The sequence below is a fragment of the Podarcis liolepis genome (assembly GCF_965112155.1).
Source record: "Podarcis liolepis genome assembly, contig: HAP1_SCAFFOLD_36, whole genome shotgun sequence".
Taxonomy (NCBI): domain Eukaryota; kingdom Metazoa; phylum Chordata; class Lepidosauria; order Squamata; family Lacertidae; genus Podarcis; species Podarcis liolepis.
In genome coordinates, this window is record NW_028148820.1 from 1,315,319 (window position 1) to 1,330,686 (window position 15,368).

At 43.7% G+C, this 15,368-nt stretch overlaps 1 protein-coding gene across 2 annotated transcripts in view; it reads right to left on the reverse strand.

Moving 5' to 3' along the window:
* Positions 1–840: 840 nt before the first annotated feature.
* Positions 841–15,368, reverse strand: part of LOC310699032 (SLAIN motif-containing protein 1-like) — a 39,953-nt gene continuing 25,425 nt past the window's right edge. For both annotated transcript variants that reach the window (XM_083520617.1, XM_083520618.1), the window contains 4 exons: positions 14,093–14,440; positions 8,854–9,009; positions 6,143–6,443; positions 841–2,208 (listed from right to left, as the gene is read on the reverse strand). In XM_083520617.1, the coding sequence (XP_083376743.1) occupies positions 2,133–2,208; positions 6,143–6,443; positions 8,854–9,009; positions 14,093–14,440 (881 nt within the window). In that variant the 3' untranslated portion in view covers positions 841–2,132. The remainder of the gene's footprint in view (positions 2,209–6,142; positions 6,444–8,853; positions 9,010–14,092; positions 14,441–15,368) is intronic.

Below are 15,368 nucleotides of genomic sequence, written 5' to 3' on the forward strand. Positions count from 1 at the left end.
GTAATAAAGGAGCTAGGAGTGGGACCCGTAACCCCACGTTTCAGTGTTCCAGCTAGCCATGTTGACTGTCAGAACATTCCATTATTCTCCACCCCACAATGTATGTTCCTAATTCTTTGGCCACCAAGAATGCTTAGAGCTCAGTAATTTTGGCTACCCTTCTCTCTGTTGGTTTTTCTTTATCTTAAAGTGGTCAATGATGCTAAGCAGGATCAGGGTTGATTAATTGAAGCTCACAGGTGTATGTTTGCAGTTTGACCTACTGTATTTTTTGCTCTATAAGACTCACCTTTTCCCTCCTAAAAAGTAAGGGGAAATGTGTGTGCGTCTTATGGAGTGAATGCAGGTTGCGCAGCTATCCCAGAAGCCAGAACAGCAAGAGGGATTGCTGCTTTCGCTGCACAGTGATCCCTCTTGTTGTTCTGGCTTCTGAGATTCAGAATATTTTTTTCCCTTCTCCAAAAACTAGGTGTGTTTTATGGTCTGGTGCATTTTATAGAGCGAAAAATACGGTACTTAGCTTCACATCTGTGGCCTCTTGCCTATTTGACTAATTATTTTCTGCACCGGATGCAGGAAGGGATGTGATAGGATAATTGATTATTTGAAAACTGTATTTAAGTTGATTAATATTTTTGTATGCTGCTGGTGAGGAGGAGTGATAGCTTGCAGCGTTTGCATTATGTTTTTGAAATAAATCTAAGCAAAGATATTGCGGACAGCCTTTTATTTTTACGCCACTGCACACACTTTGTGTTGGCGCAAAAGTCCAACGCTCTCCACTTAGGAAATAAGAGACAGACTCACTATTTCTATTGCACATCCAAGAATGGCATGAGATTGCTGAAATAGATTTCTTTATTTCTGAAACATTCCAGATCAGCAGAATACAAGTTGTAATCAAGTATTAAAATCATATCCCCATAGTAAGAAAGCATTGATTAGTGCAATTTTTTTTTCTTGCAAAAGGTCTATCAAAAAAGTTTTACTTCCATGAAAACCTGTTTGTTTTCACCAAACACAAGTGTTAATAAAACATTGCAATTTTATTCTTTATTACAAAGTATCGAAACCCAACCATTTAAGAGACCATCGCATCTTTCAAGTGCAATGCAATTTACGCCCTCTTTATAAATACAACATCCCCGTGATAATAAATTAACATTGGAACAAGGAAATGAGAGAACAGGTTCGTGTTGACCAGGAAGTCATGGCAGTTTCGAGCAAATACTTTAGTGTGTGCTCTCACAACATAAACATACAACACAGCTGTCATCTTGTCCATCATGGCCCCAATCCAACAATATATGTACTCAAGAATAGACCTGGCATGTGATGTAAGGGGGGAAAAATACTCTTTTTCAAGTCCCAAGAGTGGGGAAAGGTCTAAAACCAGACATCTCGCCCCATCTCTCTAACATACACACAGGCCCAAGGACAGGTGAACTGAGTATCACCAAGAATCTGACTGGAACTGGATGTGACTTCTTAAGCAGCTGAAAACCATCCATATTCCCCCATGCAGTTAGAAATATGTGTATGGATGTCCGCATCTGTGCGTGGATAGCTGTAGATGGATTTGGGGAGATTGGCATGGTTAGAAACATCTTGAACATAACAGTACCTTACTATTAAAAAGTGTGGGGGGGGGGGTAGATTTATGGCACACACAAAATGCTTTGATACCCTATGATTCAAGCAAAATGTGGGTGTGTGGGTGTGTGTGCAAAAATACACTCCCTTGGAAAGGCTACAAAAGAAGAAGCAGGTAAGGATATGGATCTATTTTGTCAATTTGCAAGGAACTCGTTAAAGCAACAAAAAGTAGTACACAAATCAAAGAGATCTGAACACTGTTATGGCAAAGCACCCAGAAGTCACATTTTGGCTCCCCCCAGTGGGATACTTTATGCATGTGTTTTTAAAAACCTAAACCATAATGCTGCAATGTTAATTTGACAACACTGCTGTTTGTTTGTTTTTCTGAGCAAACAACTAAGTGTAATATGTTTAGTGACCAACGACAATGACAGAAGAGTAAGAAACAGCCCTGTGTTATTCATCCAGCCTCTCACAGTTATATTTACCCAGCCAGCTGGGTAGGAGAATCTGAATTTCGGCTCGACCCATTGTCAATAGCAGCCATCCCTCCAGTTGCCGTCCCGTAGAGTACTAAGCGAAGAAAGAGGTTTTGGCGGCTGGAGAAAACTGTTTCAAGAAACAAACCATAGTTTAGGGTAAGCACTGGGGAAAAGAGTGACAACACACATTACAGAGAAGAAACTACTTTGTCGATGCATCTGTTTGCCTTTCACAATGCACAGGATGAGGTCAAGAGAGCCTTTTGACTGCGTGACTGTGAGGAAAGCAGCTGAGGCTATAGCTTCAAAGCACATTTTCCCCACTCAAAGAAGTTTGGGCACTGTAGGATTGCTGGCAATTTTAACTCTGAAAGCAGTAAACTACAGTGCCCAGAATTCTTCGAGGGAAAGTATGTAGGCAGCCCCAGTTATCTACGTTGTGTAGGGAAGGATATCAAGAATCAAGATAGGAAGCCCCCGGGAGATGTTATGACTCCTAATATCTAAAATGACAGATTCAAGAAACACTAATAAAGAATTCAGAATTTCTCTTCTATTTTCCCCATGGACTAAACCAGGGGTAGGCAATCTAAGGCCCGTGGGCTGGATGCGGCCCAATCGCCTTCTCAATCCAGCCCACAGATGGTCTGGGAATCAGCATGTTTTTACATGAGTAGAATGTGTGCTTTTAATTTCAAATGCATCTCTGGGTTATTTGTGGGGCATAGGAATTGGTTATTTTTTTTCAAAATATAGTCCGGCCCCCCACAAGGTCTGAGGGATGGTGGACTGGCCCACGGGTAAAAAAGGTTGCTGACCCCTGGACTAAACTGTCAACTGCAAATTGAGGAAGGACCAGTAGTCTACACCTTGTGGAAACTCATTTCTCCTCAGCGCTCCCCCACCCCGACATGAAAAAATGCCTATGCTGCTACTGGTGGATTTCAGGGGCCACTTCAGAGGAACAGAGGTATTAAATTATAGCTTAAGAGAAGGCAACACACAGTATCTGTCTGTCATCCCTACAGAGTTTGGAAAGAGGCTTTAGCCTTCTTTTCATTTTTAAAAATGAACCATCACTCTCAGATAAGAGGCTTCTGATAGTCCCTCAAAGATGGGACAAGTAGGTTTTTCAAATACAACAAGACACATGTAAATTTTATGCAAAGCTGTGTCAGTGGGTTTCATCCACATACAGTGTAGTGGGCCCAGAAAATCCTGACCATACATGTCAACCGTGCATCACAAGTGATGAAATATGCGGTGCAAAATAAGTGATTCAAAAGGTTAACAAATGGGAGTGTAGAGGCACTAAAAACACTCAGTTTGGTCTACAGTTAATTTTTTTTTTTTTAAAGTATGAACAGAGCTGGGAGGTTGGCTGACTCACAAGCTCCATGATGAAGGTATACATCTACCAGATTATGTATTAAGTCTTCCTCACGTAACCATTTTACCATGTGGTACATGCTAAAAACATGCACCATGTACATTTGAAGTTTCCCAGCGCCCTTAAACTATAGCTCCTACAATTCTTTAGGGGCAGTCATGTGCTTTAAACGTATGGCAGGTACTCTAAGAGAGACCATTTTCTCAACAGCTGTAAACATGCAGAGTTCCTTTCAAAATATGAGTGAGTTTCGAATCCACCTTCCCCCCCTCCCCCACCCTTTTTTCCAGTAATTTTGGGATAAATGGTAGTTCTGTGGTAGAGCCCATGCTGGTTCAATCCCTGGCACATCTAGTTAAAGAGATTCAGCAACTGTGTGCCAATGATTTTGCAGATTTCCAGACGGTGTTTTTGGATAGACTGTCCAAGGTAAGAGGTACAGGTTAATATACTTTACTGCCAATTATAGAAGGCTTCCCTGCATCTCCCACATGCTACTATTTCAAGAACGATGCAGGTAAGTTCTCCCTGACCCAGTGCTAAACCACCTTAGCAGCAATCCATGCACACAGTTAAGTTGCTCAAATCCTACTGAAGCCAAAGGTATTTTTAAGCCGCCCAGCGGTGCGCCAGAACTTAGCCCTTGGGTTGCTACCTTTAATTACAGATATCTAACATTTAGTAACACTTCATTATCAAACTATCAACACAATTAAAGTGGATGTCGAATTGTTAAATGGCTCTTGGCTTAACGAAACGGGATAACTTAATCAGGGTTCTCCCCAAGGAAATATCGCACTGCAGTAGCTGACAGTGTTCCAGCTGCTCCATTAGAAAAAAAACAAAACATAGCTGGTCTGCACAGCTTGCGACCTACAAAACCAGGAACAGTTCATCAGCCACAGGAACACAGGGTGAGGCCCTCTTCTACCGAGTCAGACCATTAGTCTACCTACCCAAGCAGCATCTGTCTCATCAGGGTCTTTCCCATCACATGCTACTTTCAGTTGGAGATGCCCAAAATTGGACCTGGGGACTTCTGCATGCTAAGCACATGTCCTAGCGCTGACCTATGCCTCCTCTCCAATGCGACGGGCTCTGCTAGGGGTTGAGTGATCTCCTCTATTTGCTGCTCGCTAGCAGGCAGCATTGAGCTCTTGTTGCTCTGTCCCTGCTCCTGCCAAGCTAGCAGTTCGAAAGCACGTCAAAGTGCAAGTAGATAAATAGCTACCACTCCGGCGGGAAGGTAAACGGTGTTTCTGTGTGCTGCTCTGGTTCGCCAGAAGCGGCTTAGTCACCCTGGCCACATGACCCGGAAGCTGTACGCCAGCTCCCTCTGCCAATAAAGCGAGATGAGCGCCGCAACCCCAGAGTCGGTCATGACTGGACCTAATGGTCAGGGGTCCCTTTACGTTTTAGCAGGCAGCATTCTGTTTAGTGGGTCGCAAGCTAAGTTTATACGATCGCTGGCTTCCTTTTACTTTAAAATATTCTTAAAAGGAGGGAGTTGGAAAGCACTTTCCTGATTCTTCTTGGAAAAGTCTGATCAACCCTGCAGGAGAACAGAAGAGCAGAACAAGAGTAGGCCTGGCACAACACGCAACTCTCCAAGTCAACTGCAGCTTTGTTTGGGCAACTCTCAAAATCTTATCTCCAGTTGGTTCAGCTGCAGTCAGGCAGCAAAAAAGAGGGGAAAAAGTCTATTTCCCTCATAAATTACACATGGCGCAGGGTAATTTATTTCTGAAGGATATAGAAAGTGTTGCATGAAAGGGACTTCTTGCATATTATTAAAGGCAGTTTCTCACTCCTTTTTTGTCCGCGGCAGGTGCTTATTTAAAGACTACAACATCCTGTTCTCACCTGGGCCAACCAAATACCTGTGGGGAAAGGCACAGGTGGGACCTGAGCACAAGAGCATTCTCCTTTGCTGAGGTTTCCAACAACGGCTAAATTTGTGGGGAGTGAATCCTCTAAACTAAAGTCTATACTCAGCCCTAGAAAAAGTGGTCATGTGAGGCTTCTATTATGGGCTCAGGTGGTGGACAAGTGCATCCTTTTTAGGTAGTCCATAAAGGCAGCCCTATGCTTGATTACTCAGAAGTAAGTTGCAACTTGCTTTTCTTTAATCACCCTCCGTCTCCGGTAAGAGAGTTTGGGATTTGACATCCCACTTTATCACTACCCTAAGGAGTCTCAAAGCGGCTAACATTCTCCTTTTCCCTTCCTCCCCCACAACAAACACTCTGTGAGGTGAGTGGGGCTGAGAGACTTCAGAGAAGTGTGACTAGCCCAAGGTCACCCAGCAGCTGCATGTGGAGGAGCGTAGACGCGAACCCGGTTCACCAGATTACGAGACTACCGCTCTTAACTACTACACCACACCTGACTATAACTTCAAGAAAAAGTATTGATCTACAACAGACTTGTTAAGCTAAGGCATTATATTCAAATCTGCACTGTTCAACCTTTATCCATTTGATACCAGTTTAGCTCTCATGACTCTCCCAGAGAATCCGAGCTATTCCAGGGCTGCAAATTCTCACTCGAGAGACGTCCAGCCCCCTCCTGACAGCCTTACAGCTCTCCAGAGAGGGCTGATTGCTCAACCAGTTCTCCAGTTGCTGCATAAAAACACTCCAATTTTTCCCTTTAGCAAGTCAACTCCTACCTTCGGATTGGCTGTGCAATTTTGCTCCTGGGTATGCTGCTCCCCCCTATAGCCAGGGAAGGCCTTGGGAGGCCACTGCGAGCTGCAATGCTGGCGTTTGCAGTCTTGTTTGGCATCGGGATGCCTGTGTTGGAGTGTAGCTGTAAGTTGCCGGACAACGGAACACCACCACCGCCGCTGCTGCTGCTGCTCCCTTGAACGGTTGGGCTGACATAGGCTGTGGCTTTGAGAGGCTGCCGAACCGATATTGGAAAGTGTCCCACACTGTGAACTCTGTGTTGAAGTTGCCCTGGAGAAGGAACTAGAGAAAGGGAGTGCAAATAAATAAATAAATAACCACAAAAAACCCAAGGGTTTACCGGTCTGTGTGCCACAAAGATCCACACACTCCTGAAGGCAACCCTAGACTCGTCAAATGCATTTATAGGTCAAGTACGTAAGACAATAAAGACAGCCCAAAAGATGGCTTCAGGATGCAGTAACCTAGAAAGAGACAAGGCTTTGTTCCATGTATGTTGTTAATATTTCCTTGCTGTGTTTTGCTCAGAGCAGCATTTCGCCCTCACAAACCTCCAGTGGAGCAGGATAGGCCGAGAGATTGCAGATAGCCAATTACTAGGTTATATTGTTATATGCCAAGTTTTCTCTGTCATTTTGTTTTATTTTATATAACACTTGTGTCACGCAGACTTAAACGTGCACCAATAAAAGTACAGTGGTACCTCGGGTTACATACGCTTCAGGTTACAGACTCCGCGAACCCAGAAATATTACCTCGGGTTAAGAACTTTGCTTCAGGATGAGAACAGAAATCGTGCTCCGGCGGCGCGGCAGCAGCGGGAGGCCCCATTAGCTAAAGTGGTGCTTCTGGTTAAGAGCAGTTTCAGGTTAAGAACGGACCTCCGGAACGAATTAAGTACTTAATCCGAGGTGCCACTGTATTGTACTACAGTACATGAATTCAGAACCATTTCTTTCCACTTCAGTAGGAGCCATGGGTGCCTATCCCCTAGAAAACCCCGGGAACTGTAGCTTGGCGAAAGTGCTTCAGATCCCTTGTGTACCTTCCAGAACTACAACTCACTTCATGCATCTCGCAGAGTGAACTCAAGTCCATGGAAAATTATGCAGCAAAATATTGTGTTAGATTTTTAAGGTACCGCAAGGCAGTGCACTGCCTTTGCTGCAATTCCCAGGGGAAGCAACTGTTGAAAACCGGTCCACATCAGTTCTGTGCATCTATCTTAATCCTATCACTGGTTCCCTAAAGAATTCTGAATTCATTCTGGCCAGTTCCAGCGAGTCCAATTCTTACTCAGCTAGAATTTTAAGCCAGACTGATGTAAATATCTGACACCCTTCAAAAATATTGTCAAGGTAGAACACTGCTACTCAGTATCTGTTACTTCAAAAAACCACATCCCCTCAGCTTCATGTTTCACAGCTAAAAAGTGACAGTACAGATTTAGCAGCACAATCTAAATTTGGCTTGGTACGAATTGTCACTAGGAATCAGCGCTAAAGGACCCAAGACATTATGCAACCCTGCTCTCTGGTGGAATCAGCTGCTGTTTTATTGCACCAACTTGATGGGAAAGTCATACGGCAGCTTCAAGACCTTGAACTGCCTTGTTTGGTTGTTTGGCTGAGGGGAAGCTGTTGGAAAGTCACCTTCCAAAAGGCAGAGGAAGAGTGACAAAAAAGTGAAACCCCAAATTACACAGCATTCAGGTACAGTGGTGCCCCGCAAGACGGATGCCTCACAAGACGGAAACCTCGCTAGACGAAAGAGTTTTCCGTTTTGGAGGTGCTTCGCAAAATGAATTTCCTATGGGCTTGCTTCGCAAGACGACAATGTCTTGCGAGTTCCTGCTGGGGTTTTTCCCTCCCCCCCCTTTTTCTAAGCCGCTAATCAGCTGATCCGATCAGCAGATAAGCCACTGAAAGCCTCTAAAAGCCGCTAATAGCGCTAATCCGCTAATCCTTCAATGGGCTTGCTTCGCAAGATGAAAAAAACCGCTAGACGAAGAGAATCACAGAACGGATTCTTTTCGTCTTGCGAGGCACCACTGTACCTTTAAAAAAACCAAGAAAGGGGCAAAATAGCACCAAAGCACATTTACCCTCTCTATATATTGATTTTTTTTCTCTTTCAGTGCCAGGACATTTTAACAGGCTAATCGGTTTGGACTAATGTATACATTCCTTGTATGTTAAACAGAACCACACTTGAACCTCGCCACCCCCAATCCTTTATAAAGCTTAGTAACTTGTTCCTGTTGAATGTGTAAAATGGTTTTTTTAAGCACACAAACAATTTTAGGAAGGGGAAAAAACCCATTAAAATGGCTACAGCTTTTCTAAGCCATACACAAATGCATGCTAAGAAAACCCAGACATGCCTGGTATTAAAGGATCACTGCCCATGATTCATCCCAGAATACTGGTGATTTAAAATATAGTGGTACCTCGGGTTAAGTACTTAATTTGTTCTGGAGGTCTGTTCTTAATCTGAAACTGTTCTTAACCTGAGGTACCACATTAGCTAATGGGGCCTCCTGCCACGCGATTTCTTTTCTTATCCTGAAGGTACTATTTCTGGGTTAGTGGAGTCTGTAACCTGAAGTGTCTGTAACCTGGGGTACCACTGTAAAGCGCTGTACCCTGACAGCTTCCCATCCCACAATGAAATATAAAGATTTCACACTTACTGCAGGACTGTATTCTTGATATCCCGTTACCAGCTCCATGCAGATTAGAATCAAAGCTTAGGCTGTTCCTCACAGTGATGGCAGGGCCAACATTGGTACTGAGGGTTGGGGTGCTGGGCATCCGAGCCAAGTTTGGCATGCTCCTTCGGAGCTTGTCTGCAACAAAGGAAAATCATTGTCAGCATTAGGAACCGCTTGTGGTCAAGTCACCTCTCACCAAATGTCTCATAACATAAAAAGAAACTCTCCTTGACTGGGCCCAAGGAGAACTTAACGTGACATTCTGTCCTCCGCAATGGCAACAACGGCTGAATTTCAGCAAGGCAAAATTCCACCTACTCCATTGTCTGTGCCACCTCCAGGAGGAGCTATGATACCACCACCACCTAATATCTTCCACAGCCTGGTATGATGCCAGTGTTTAGGGAAGCTTTTAATGTTTGGACTACTGTACAGTCATACCTCGGGTTACAGATGCTTGAGGTTGCGTTTTTTCAGGTTATGGACCCGCCGAAACCCGGAAGTACTGGAACGGGTTTCTTCCGGGTTTTGGCAGTCGCACATGCGCAGAAGCGCCAAATTGCAACCCATGCGTGCGCAGACACTGCGGGTTGCGAACATGCATCCCGCATGGATCACGTTTGCAACCCGAGCATTTTGTATTTTAATATTTTGTTGGAAGAACTTCCCAGAAGTTAACTTGCTGGCCATGTAAGGTACTAAAGGCAACAGCTGCTCCAACTCTTTGTTCCCAGTATCTGATATCTGTAGATCCGCCATCTTAAGAGCTGCAATAAATTAAGTTAGGGCAAAAATATTTCAACATTGAAAAGTCGAAGTACCTAGTTATATGTTGTTTTTGCATTTACATGAAAAACCATAAAAATTATTGGGCAAAGTACTGTCAACAGTAGAAGTGCTATGCACTAACATGGAAGGCAAGAAACCCCCTTGGGTGAAGGATAGCTTTTCCTTTAGAATATGCTCATGGACATGGGCTACACAATCATTCTGTTGTTCCAGCCCCAGCCAACCAACAGAACATGAGTGTGGCGTTTGCCCTCCTAGGTGTGTGACATCATACTGGGTTCATAAGGAAAGGGTTAACTAATTGTAAAATGACTAACCAATGGGAACCCAAGGGGAGGAGTTAGAGTTAGGGTGGTTGAGAAGACAGTCTGGAGTTAGAAGAGACAGAGAAGAGAAGTCTGTGGGTTGGGCTAGTCTGGTGTGAGAGAGGGAGAGAATTTGTTAAGGGGAGTCAGCCAAACAGTTGAGATAATCAGTCAGAAGGTATTAGGAAGGTATAGGCCGGTAGCAAAACTAAAGTTAAGACACTGACAGGAAGATTATCTGAGAAACCATAAACTTGTTAATATTTATAAAATAAACTTGTTTATTTGGTTCACTTTTAACAACTGCCTGGACTCAGTGTTTTACCCGAGAGTAACGGGTTGGTGGCAGGGGGGGAGCGAGCACAGTGGTGGCACAGGGATCAACAGACCGTTAAACGTCTGGGGACCCTGTGTGATCGCCACAAAAGTGGTGGCAGTGGGGAAGCAAGCACAGAGTTTAACGGTCTAAGAGGTCCTGTCAAACTCTAGGATTCTATGAAATGCCCATCTCCTGCCCAATCCTCCTCTTACCTCTATTTGCCATACTGCAGCTAGATTTAACAGCATGCGCTTGTGTTACGGCCCTGCCAGAAACTATTTGCCAAGAATGCAAAACTGCACACTGAGAACAATAGTAACTAGTTTACGCATGGCTGCTTGAACCCAATATGCTGCTGTGTGACAAGACTTCCACTTACATAATGGGACTTCCTTCTCCTTTTCTCCCCGATTCAGCCTTCTGCACACCCTCAGAATCTTTTCCCGCGGTCTGGGGGAACCTCAAGAGTAGATTTGGAGGGTGCCCAGGGAGAGGGAAGGCTCACTGCTTGCAGAGAACACTGCTTGTGCAGCACTGGAAGCAACCCAATATGTTAACTTTCCATAGAGATGTTTGCTACAGTTGACACCAGTCGTAGTAACAATTAGTAGAGTGCAAAGGCATTAGCATGCGTTATTCAAGACCACCAACAGGGTGAGAAGGAAGATGATGAAGTAAAGGGAAGCCATGATAAGCTAAGTAAAGCGTCCATGCTAGAGGCAGTATACCACAGAGTATTAGATGCTGGAGGGGAACAAAAAAACTGCCTCCATGTCTTGTTCGTCCATTTCCAGAAGGACCTGCCTGGCTACTGATGGCAGGGATGGTCCTGTGGTGAATCCAGGTGAAGCCATCTGCTTCAGGCAGCACCATGAACGTTGTGGGAGGAAATTGTTGAAGGCAGGGACTGGTATCTGAATGATGCTGCATGTACCTGGTGATGCACCTGGAGGGGGCCAATTCAGGCAGTGAAATGTTTTGGCCTGACACCAACCACATAGAGCAGAATGCTGGACCAAATGAATATACAGTCCAATTTAACAGATGTCTTCATAAGTTCTTATGGAAGGAAACAGGTGGGATAAGAAAAAGAGAGAGAGAGAGAACCAGGGTAAGGAGATAGGAAAAACTGCTTCCAGAATGATGCCACTATACTAGATTAATGTGGGATATTATGACAAAAAGAACAGCAAAACTCCATGACAGATGATCAGATAGAAAAGGGAGAAAAACTTATTTTCTTAGGACTACATTTGCAACATATTTAAACAGCTTCTGGGCACCGATCACTGTGATCACTTATGATGTATTTATTATTCATGCTTATTTTACATAGCTATTAACTTCTAATTAATAATATAGGTTCAGGGACCTGCTTCTACAGCTAGATATTCAGCCTGTATAATTAATGTAAAATGATTGAGAAATAAGAATAATGTTTAACGTTTACTTAGCGCTTTAGGGTGTTCAAAAAAAAGAGTCCTCCATCCATAATCACAGGAAATCTTACAAAGCATATATTATTATTATTATTCTCCGATTGCAGAGGGGAGATATAGCAGCTTAAGCCTGCCTACTCCGTTAACGGCAGAGGTAAAACTATATTGGGGGTGGGGGTGCTGTTTCAATGCTCAGCCTCTGGGCTGCATATGTAAGTGTTGATGAAGCAGATGAAAGTCTGATATGTGTTCACAGGCAGAGATTGCACAGCAGCACTTCCTCTAAAAACTCACTCAGAAGAGTCTCAAAAGTTCATCCTGACCAGCCTACTGTACTCATTAAGATTCAACATAACAGAATTCTGGCATGTGCCATCTTTGGGGAGATCCACAAATGAAAGGCATGTCCATAAGATACTGAACCTTCCCTTCTCAGGAATCATACCCAAAATCTTCCAACAGGTTCTTGATTACAACTAGATGAGTGTTACACTACTGCATCCATATGTAATCAGGGCTCTACACTGCCCCCATTTTCACTAGCTGTTAAAAAACTGTTAAATGAAAAGGGGGGAATTAAATATGAATGATAAAATGCTAAAATATTTTAAGTACTGAAATGGAATTGGGAAAAGTATGTTACATTGAGCAGCAAGTAAAGGAGGGACGAGAGACGTCATGGAAGCAAGGTGGGAAGTCAACTTTTAAATTTGTATTAAATTTGAATTAATTTGATGTTGATTTGTTAAAATTTTTGAAAAGCAATAAAAACAACTGGCTAACAAAAAACTATTTTACTTCAGAAAGCATTCTCTTTTGTTTGGCAACCAGTATTAAGGAAGGCAAGATTGCGCTGAGACAGTTTCCAGTGTGCACTGCTTAATGGGTGACATACAACTAAGTTGATTGAAAGCAATGGATACTGGAGACCACACACTGACTCTGATATATATATATATATATATATATATGCAGGTTTTGGTGTCCTCGGGTGTCTTCCCGTGTAAAAGTTGGGGTGTCTAGGCGACGTTTCGACGAGGTCTCACTCGTCATCTTCAGGCTGGTGCTTTCGGCTTCTTGTTACTGGAACAGAGCGGGATCTCAGTGTTTGAGTTCCTATAAATACTGTAGAGGGGTGTGGTGTATTGCCTCAAAAGTTCTGGGCAGAGGGGAAGTTCCCAGGCTAGTGTTCTTTTCTTCTTTTGTTCCTTAATTACTTGAGGGATATCAGACAGGATCCTCACCTCAACTGAAACCAAAGTACTCTCCAAAGGTTTCAACTTTGCAGTTACCCCGAGACGCATCCCCACGGAAAACATCATATGCGGAGTCGAAGCTAGCCTAACCAAAATCAACCCAGATGAAGCCAATAAAATCAGACTTGAAGTCACCAACATCCTCTGCTCCAGCAAACCACCCAGAAGCAATTTACACAAAGAAGAACAGAAAGCACTCACCAACATAAGGAACAAAAGAAGAAAAGAACACTAGCCTGGGAACTTCCCCTCTGCCCAGAACTTTTGAGGCAATACACCACACCCCTCTACAGTATTTATAGGAACTCAAACACTGAGATCCCGCTCTGTTCCAGTAACAAGAAGCCGAAAGCACCAGCCTGAAGATGACGAGTGAGACCTCGTCGAAACGTCGCCTAGACACCCCAACTTTTACACGGGAAGACACCCGAGGACACCAAAACCTGCATTCCTGTACCCGTGAAAATCTACGAAAACAAATATATATATATATATATATATAAACATTTTAGATCTTTATGAATAGCATTCAGTACTGGTTTCTTCAAAAGGGGATTCATAAACTAAACCAAAGATGCCCAACTGGCAAACTTAATCTTGACTTTACATCCTCCTGTCTTCTAATAATGGTGTTGTAAAAGTTTAGCTGACTATTTCCCTAGTGAGAAAAATGAAAGTGATTTATTATACAGGGATGGGAAAGCTCTGGCCTCTCAGGTGCTGACGAAATCCAACTCCCCTCAGCAACTGGGATGATAAGAGCTGTAGTATCACAACAATGGGAAGATCACAGGTTTTCCACCCCTGTTTAAAACAGTGAGTGATGTGACCAGCAAGAGAGACAGAGACAGGGACACTGAGGATCTACACTTTAACATTTCACCTCTAAGTTATAATGACTCGGGACATGGGTCCCATAATAGTGGACCACTCATTGGAGACCAGTTTGTGGTCTTCATATTTCTAGCCTCCAGCCACTGCCTAGAGAAGTGAATGCCCTCCAGGAATACAGAATTCGGCCAAAAGAAACCTGCCTCAAAATTAAAGATTTGGCACCAGAAGGGCAAAATAAATCCATTCATCAGAAAATACACAGCCAGCCAACTTTACCTCCATTAATCCTGTTTGGTTGTGTCTCAAGAGGATTCTGGGCTTGAGGAGAGTAACACTGTTGCTGCGGATAATTGTTTGAGGGGAAATATGGGGAAGTCGGGCTTCTCCTGCAGTCCCGTATACTGGAAAAAGTCTGTGAATGGGGAATTCCTCTTTGGAAAGGGGAGCAGCGGGTCAACCGAGGCTGCGGAGGGGGCAGGTGGTCGAATTCTTCCTCTTCGTCCTCAAGGCTGTAGCGATCAAATTCCTGGTCGCTGCTTGTCCCTTTCTTGCTCGAATGGAGAGACACGCTGGAGCTGTTTCTTGATACAGATGCTGAAGTAGACGCATAATCTTGTCTCAGACCTGGTAAGTGTAAGGAAAAGGTGAGGTGAGAGCCCCAAATGGTCAACATTTGTAAGGAACATCAGCCCTTCTGCAAGAGTCCATATTCGTATGGAAGGAATGGGTTTTGCAACTTACTCCCATGTCTACAAGATGCATGAAAACATAAGGCAAAATGTACCGTATTTTTTGCTCTATAAGACTCACTTTTTCCCTCCTAAAAAGTAAGGGGAAATGTGTGTGCGTCTTATGGAGCGAATGCAGGCTGCGCAGCTATCCCAGAAGCCAGAACAGCAAGAGGGATTGCTGCTTTCACTGCGCAGCGATCCCTCTTGCTGTTCTGGCTTCTGAGATTCAGAATATTTTTTTTCTTGTTTTCCTCCTCCAAAAACTAGGTGCGTCTTGTGGTCTGGTGCGTCTTATACAGTGGTGCCTCGCAAGATGAAATTAATTCGTTCCGCGAGTTTTTTCAACTTCCGTTTTTTTTCGTCTTGCGAAGCACGGTGTCGGAAAAGTTTTGGAACAGCTTCAAAAATCACCAAAGTCTTCAAAAACCTCAAAAAAGGCTACCAAGTCAAGTAGCAACTGTATTAACGGTTTTAAGAAAAAGGAAACAAATTTGCAAGACGTTTCCGTCTTGCGAAGCAAGCCCATAGGGAAAATCGTCTTGCAAAGCAACTCAAAAAACCAAAAACCCTTTCGTTTTGCGAGTTTTCCGTCTTGCGAGGCATTCGTCTTGCGAGGTACCACTGTAGAGCGAAAAATACGGTAAGTGCATGCAAGTGGGAAGGAAAACTATGGAACACCAGCTAGACATAGACTGATTTTCACATCCTATTCCGAAGAGGGGAATGACTATGAAGTTTTTAATGAAGGAAGAACTATATTTGAAGAGCATTATGAAGAGAGGCGGTCCTCAGGCAGGCTGATTAAGCAAAGAACTAGATCT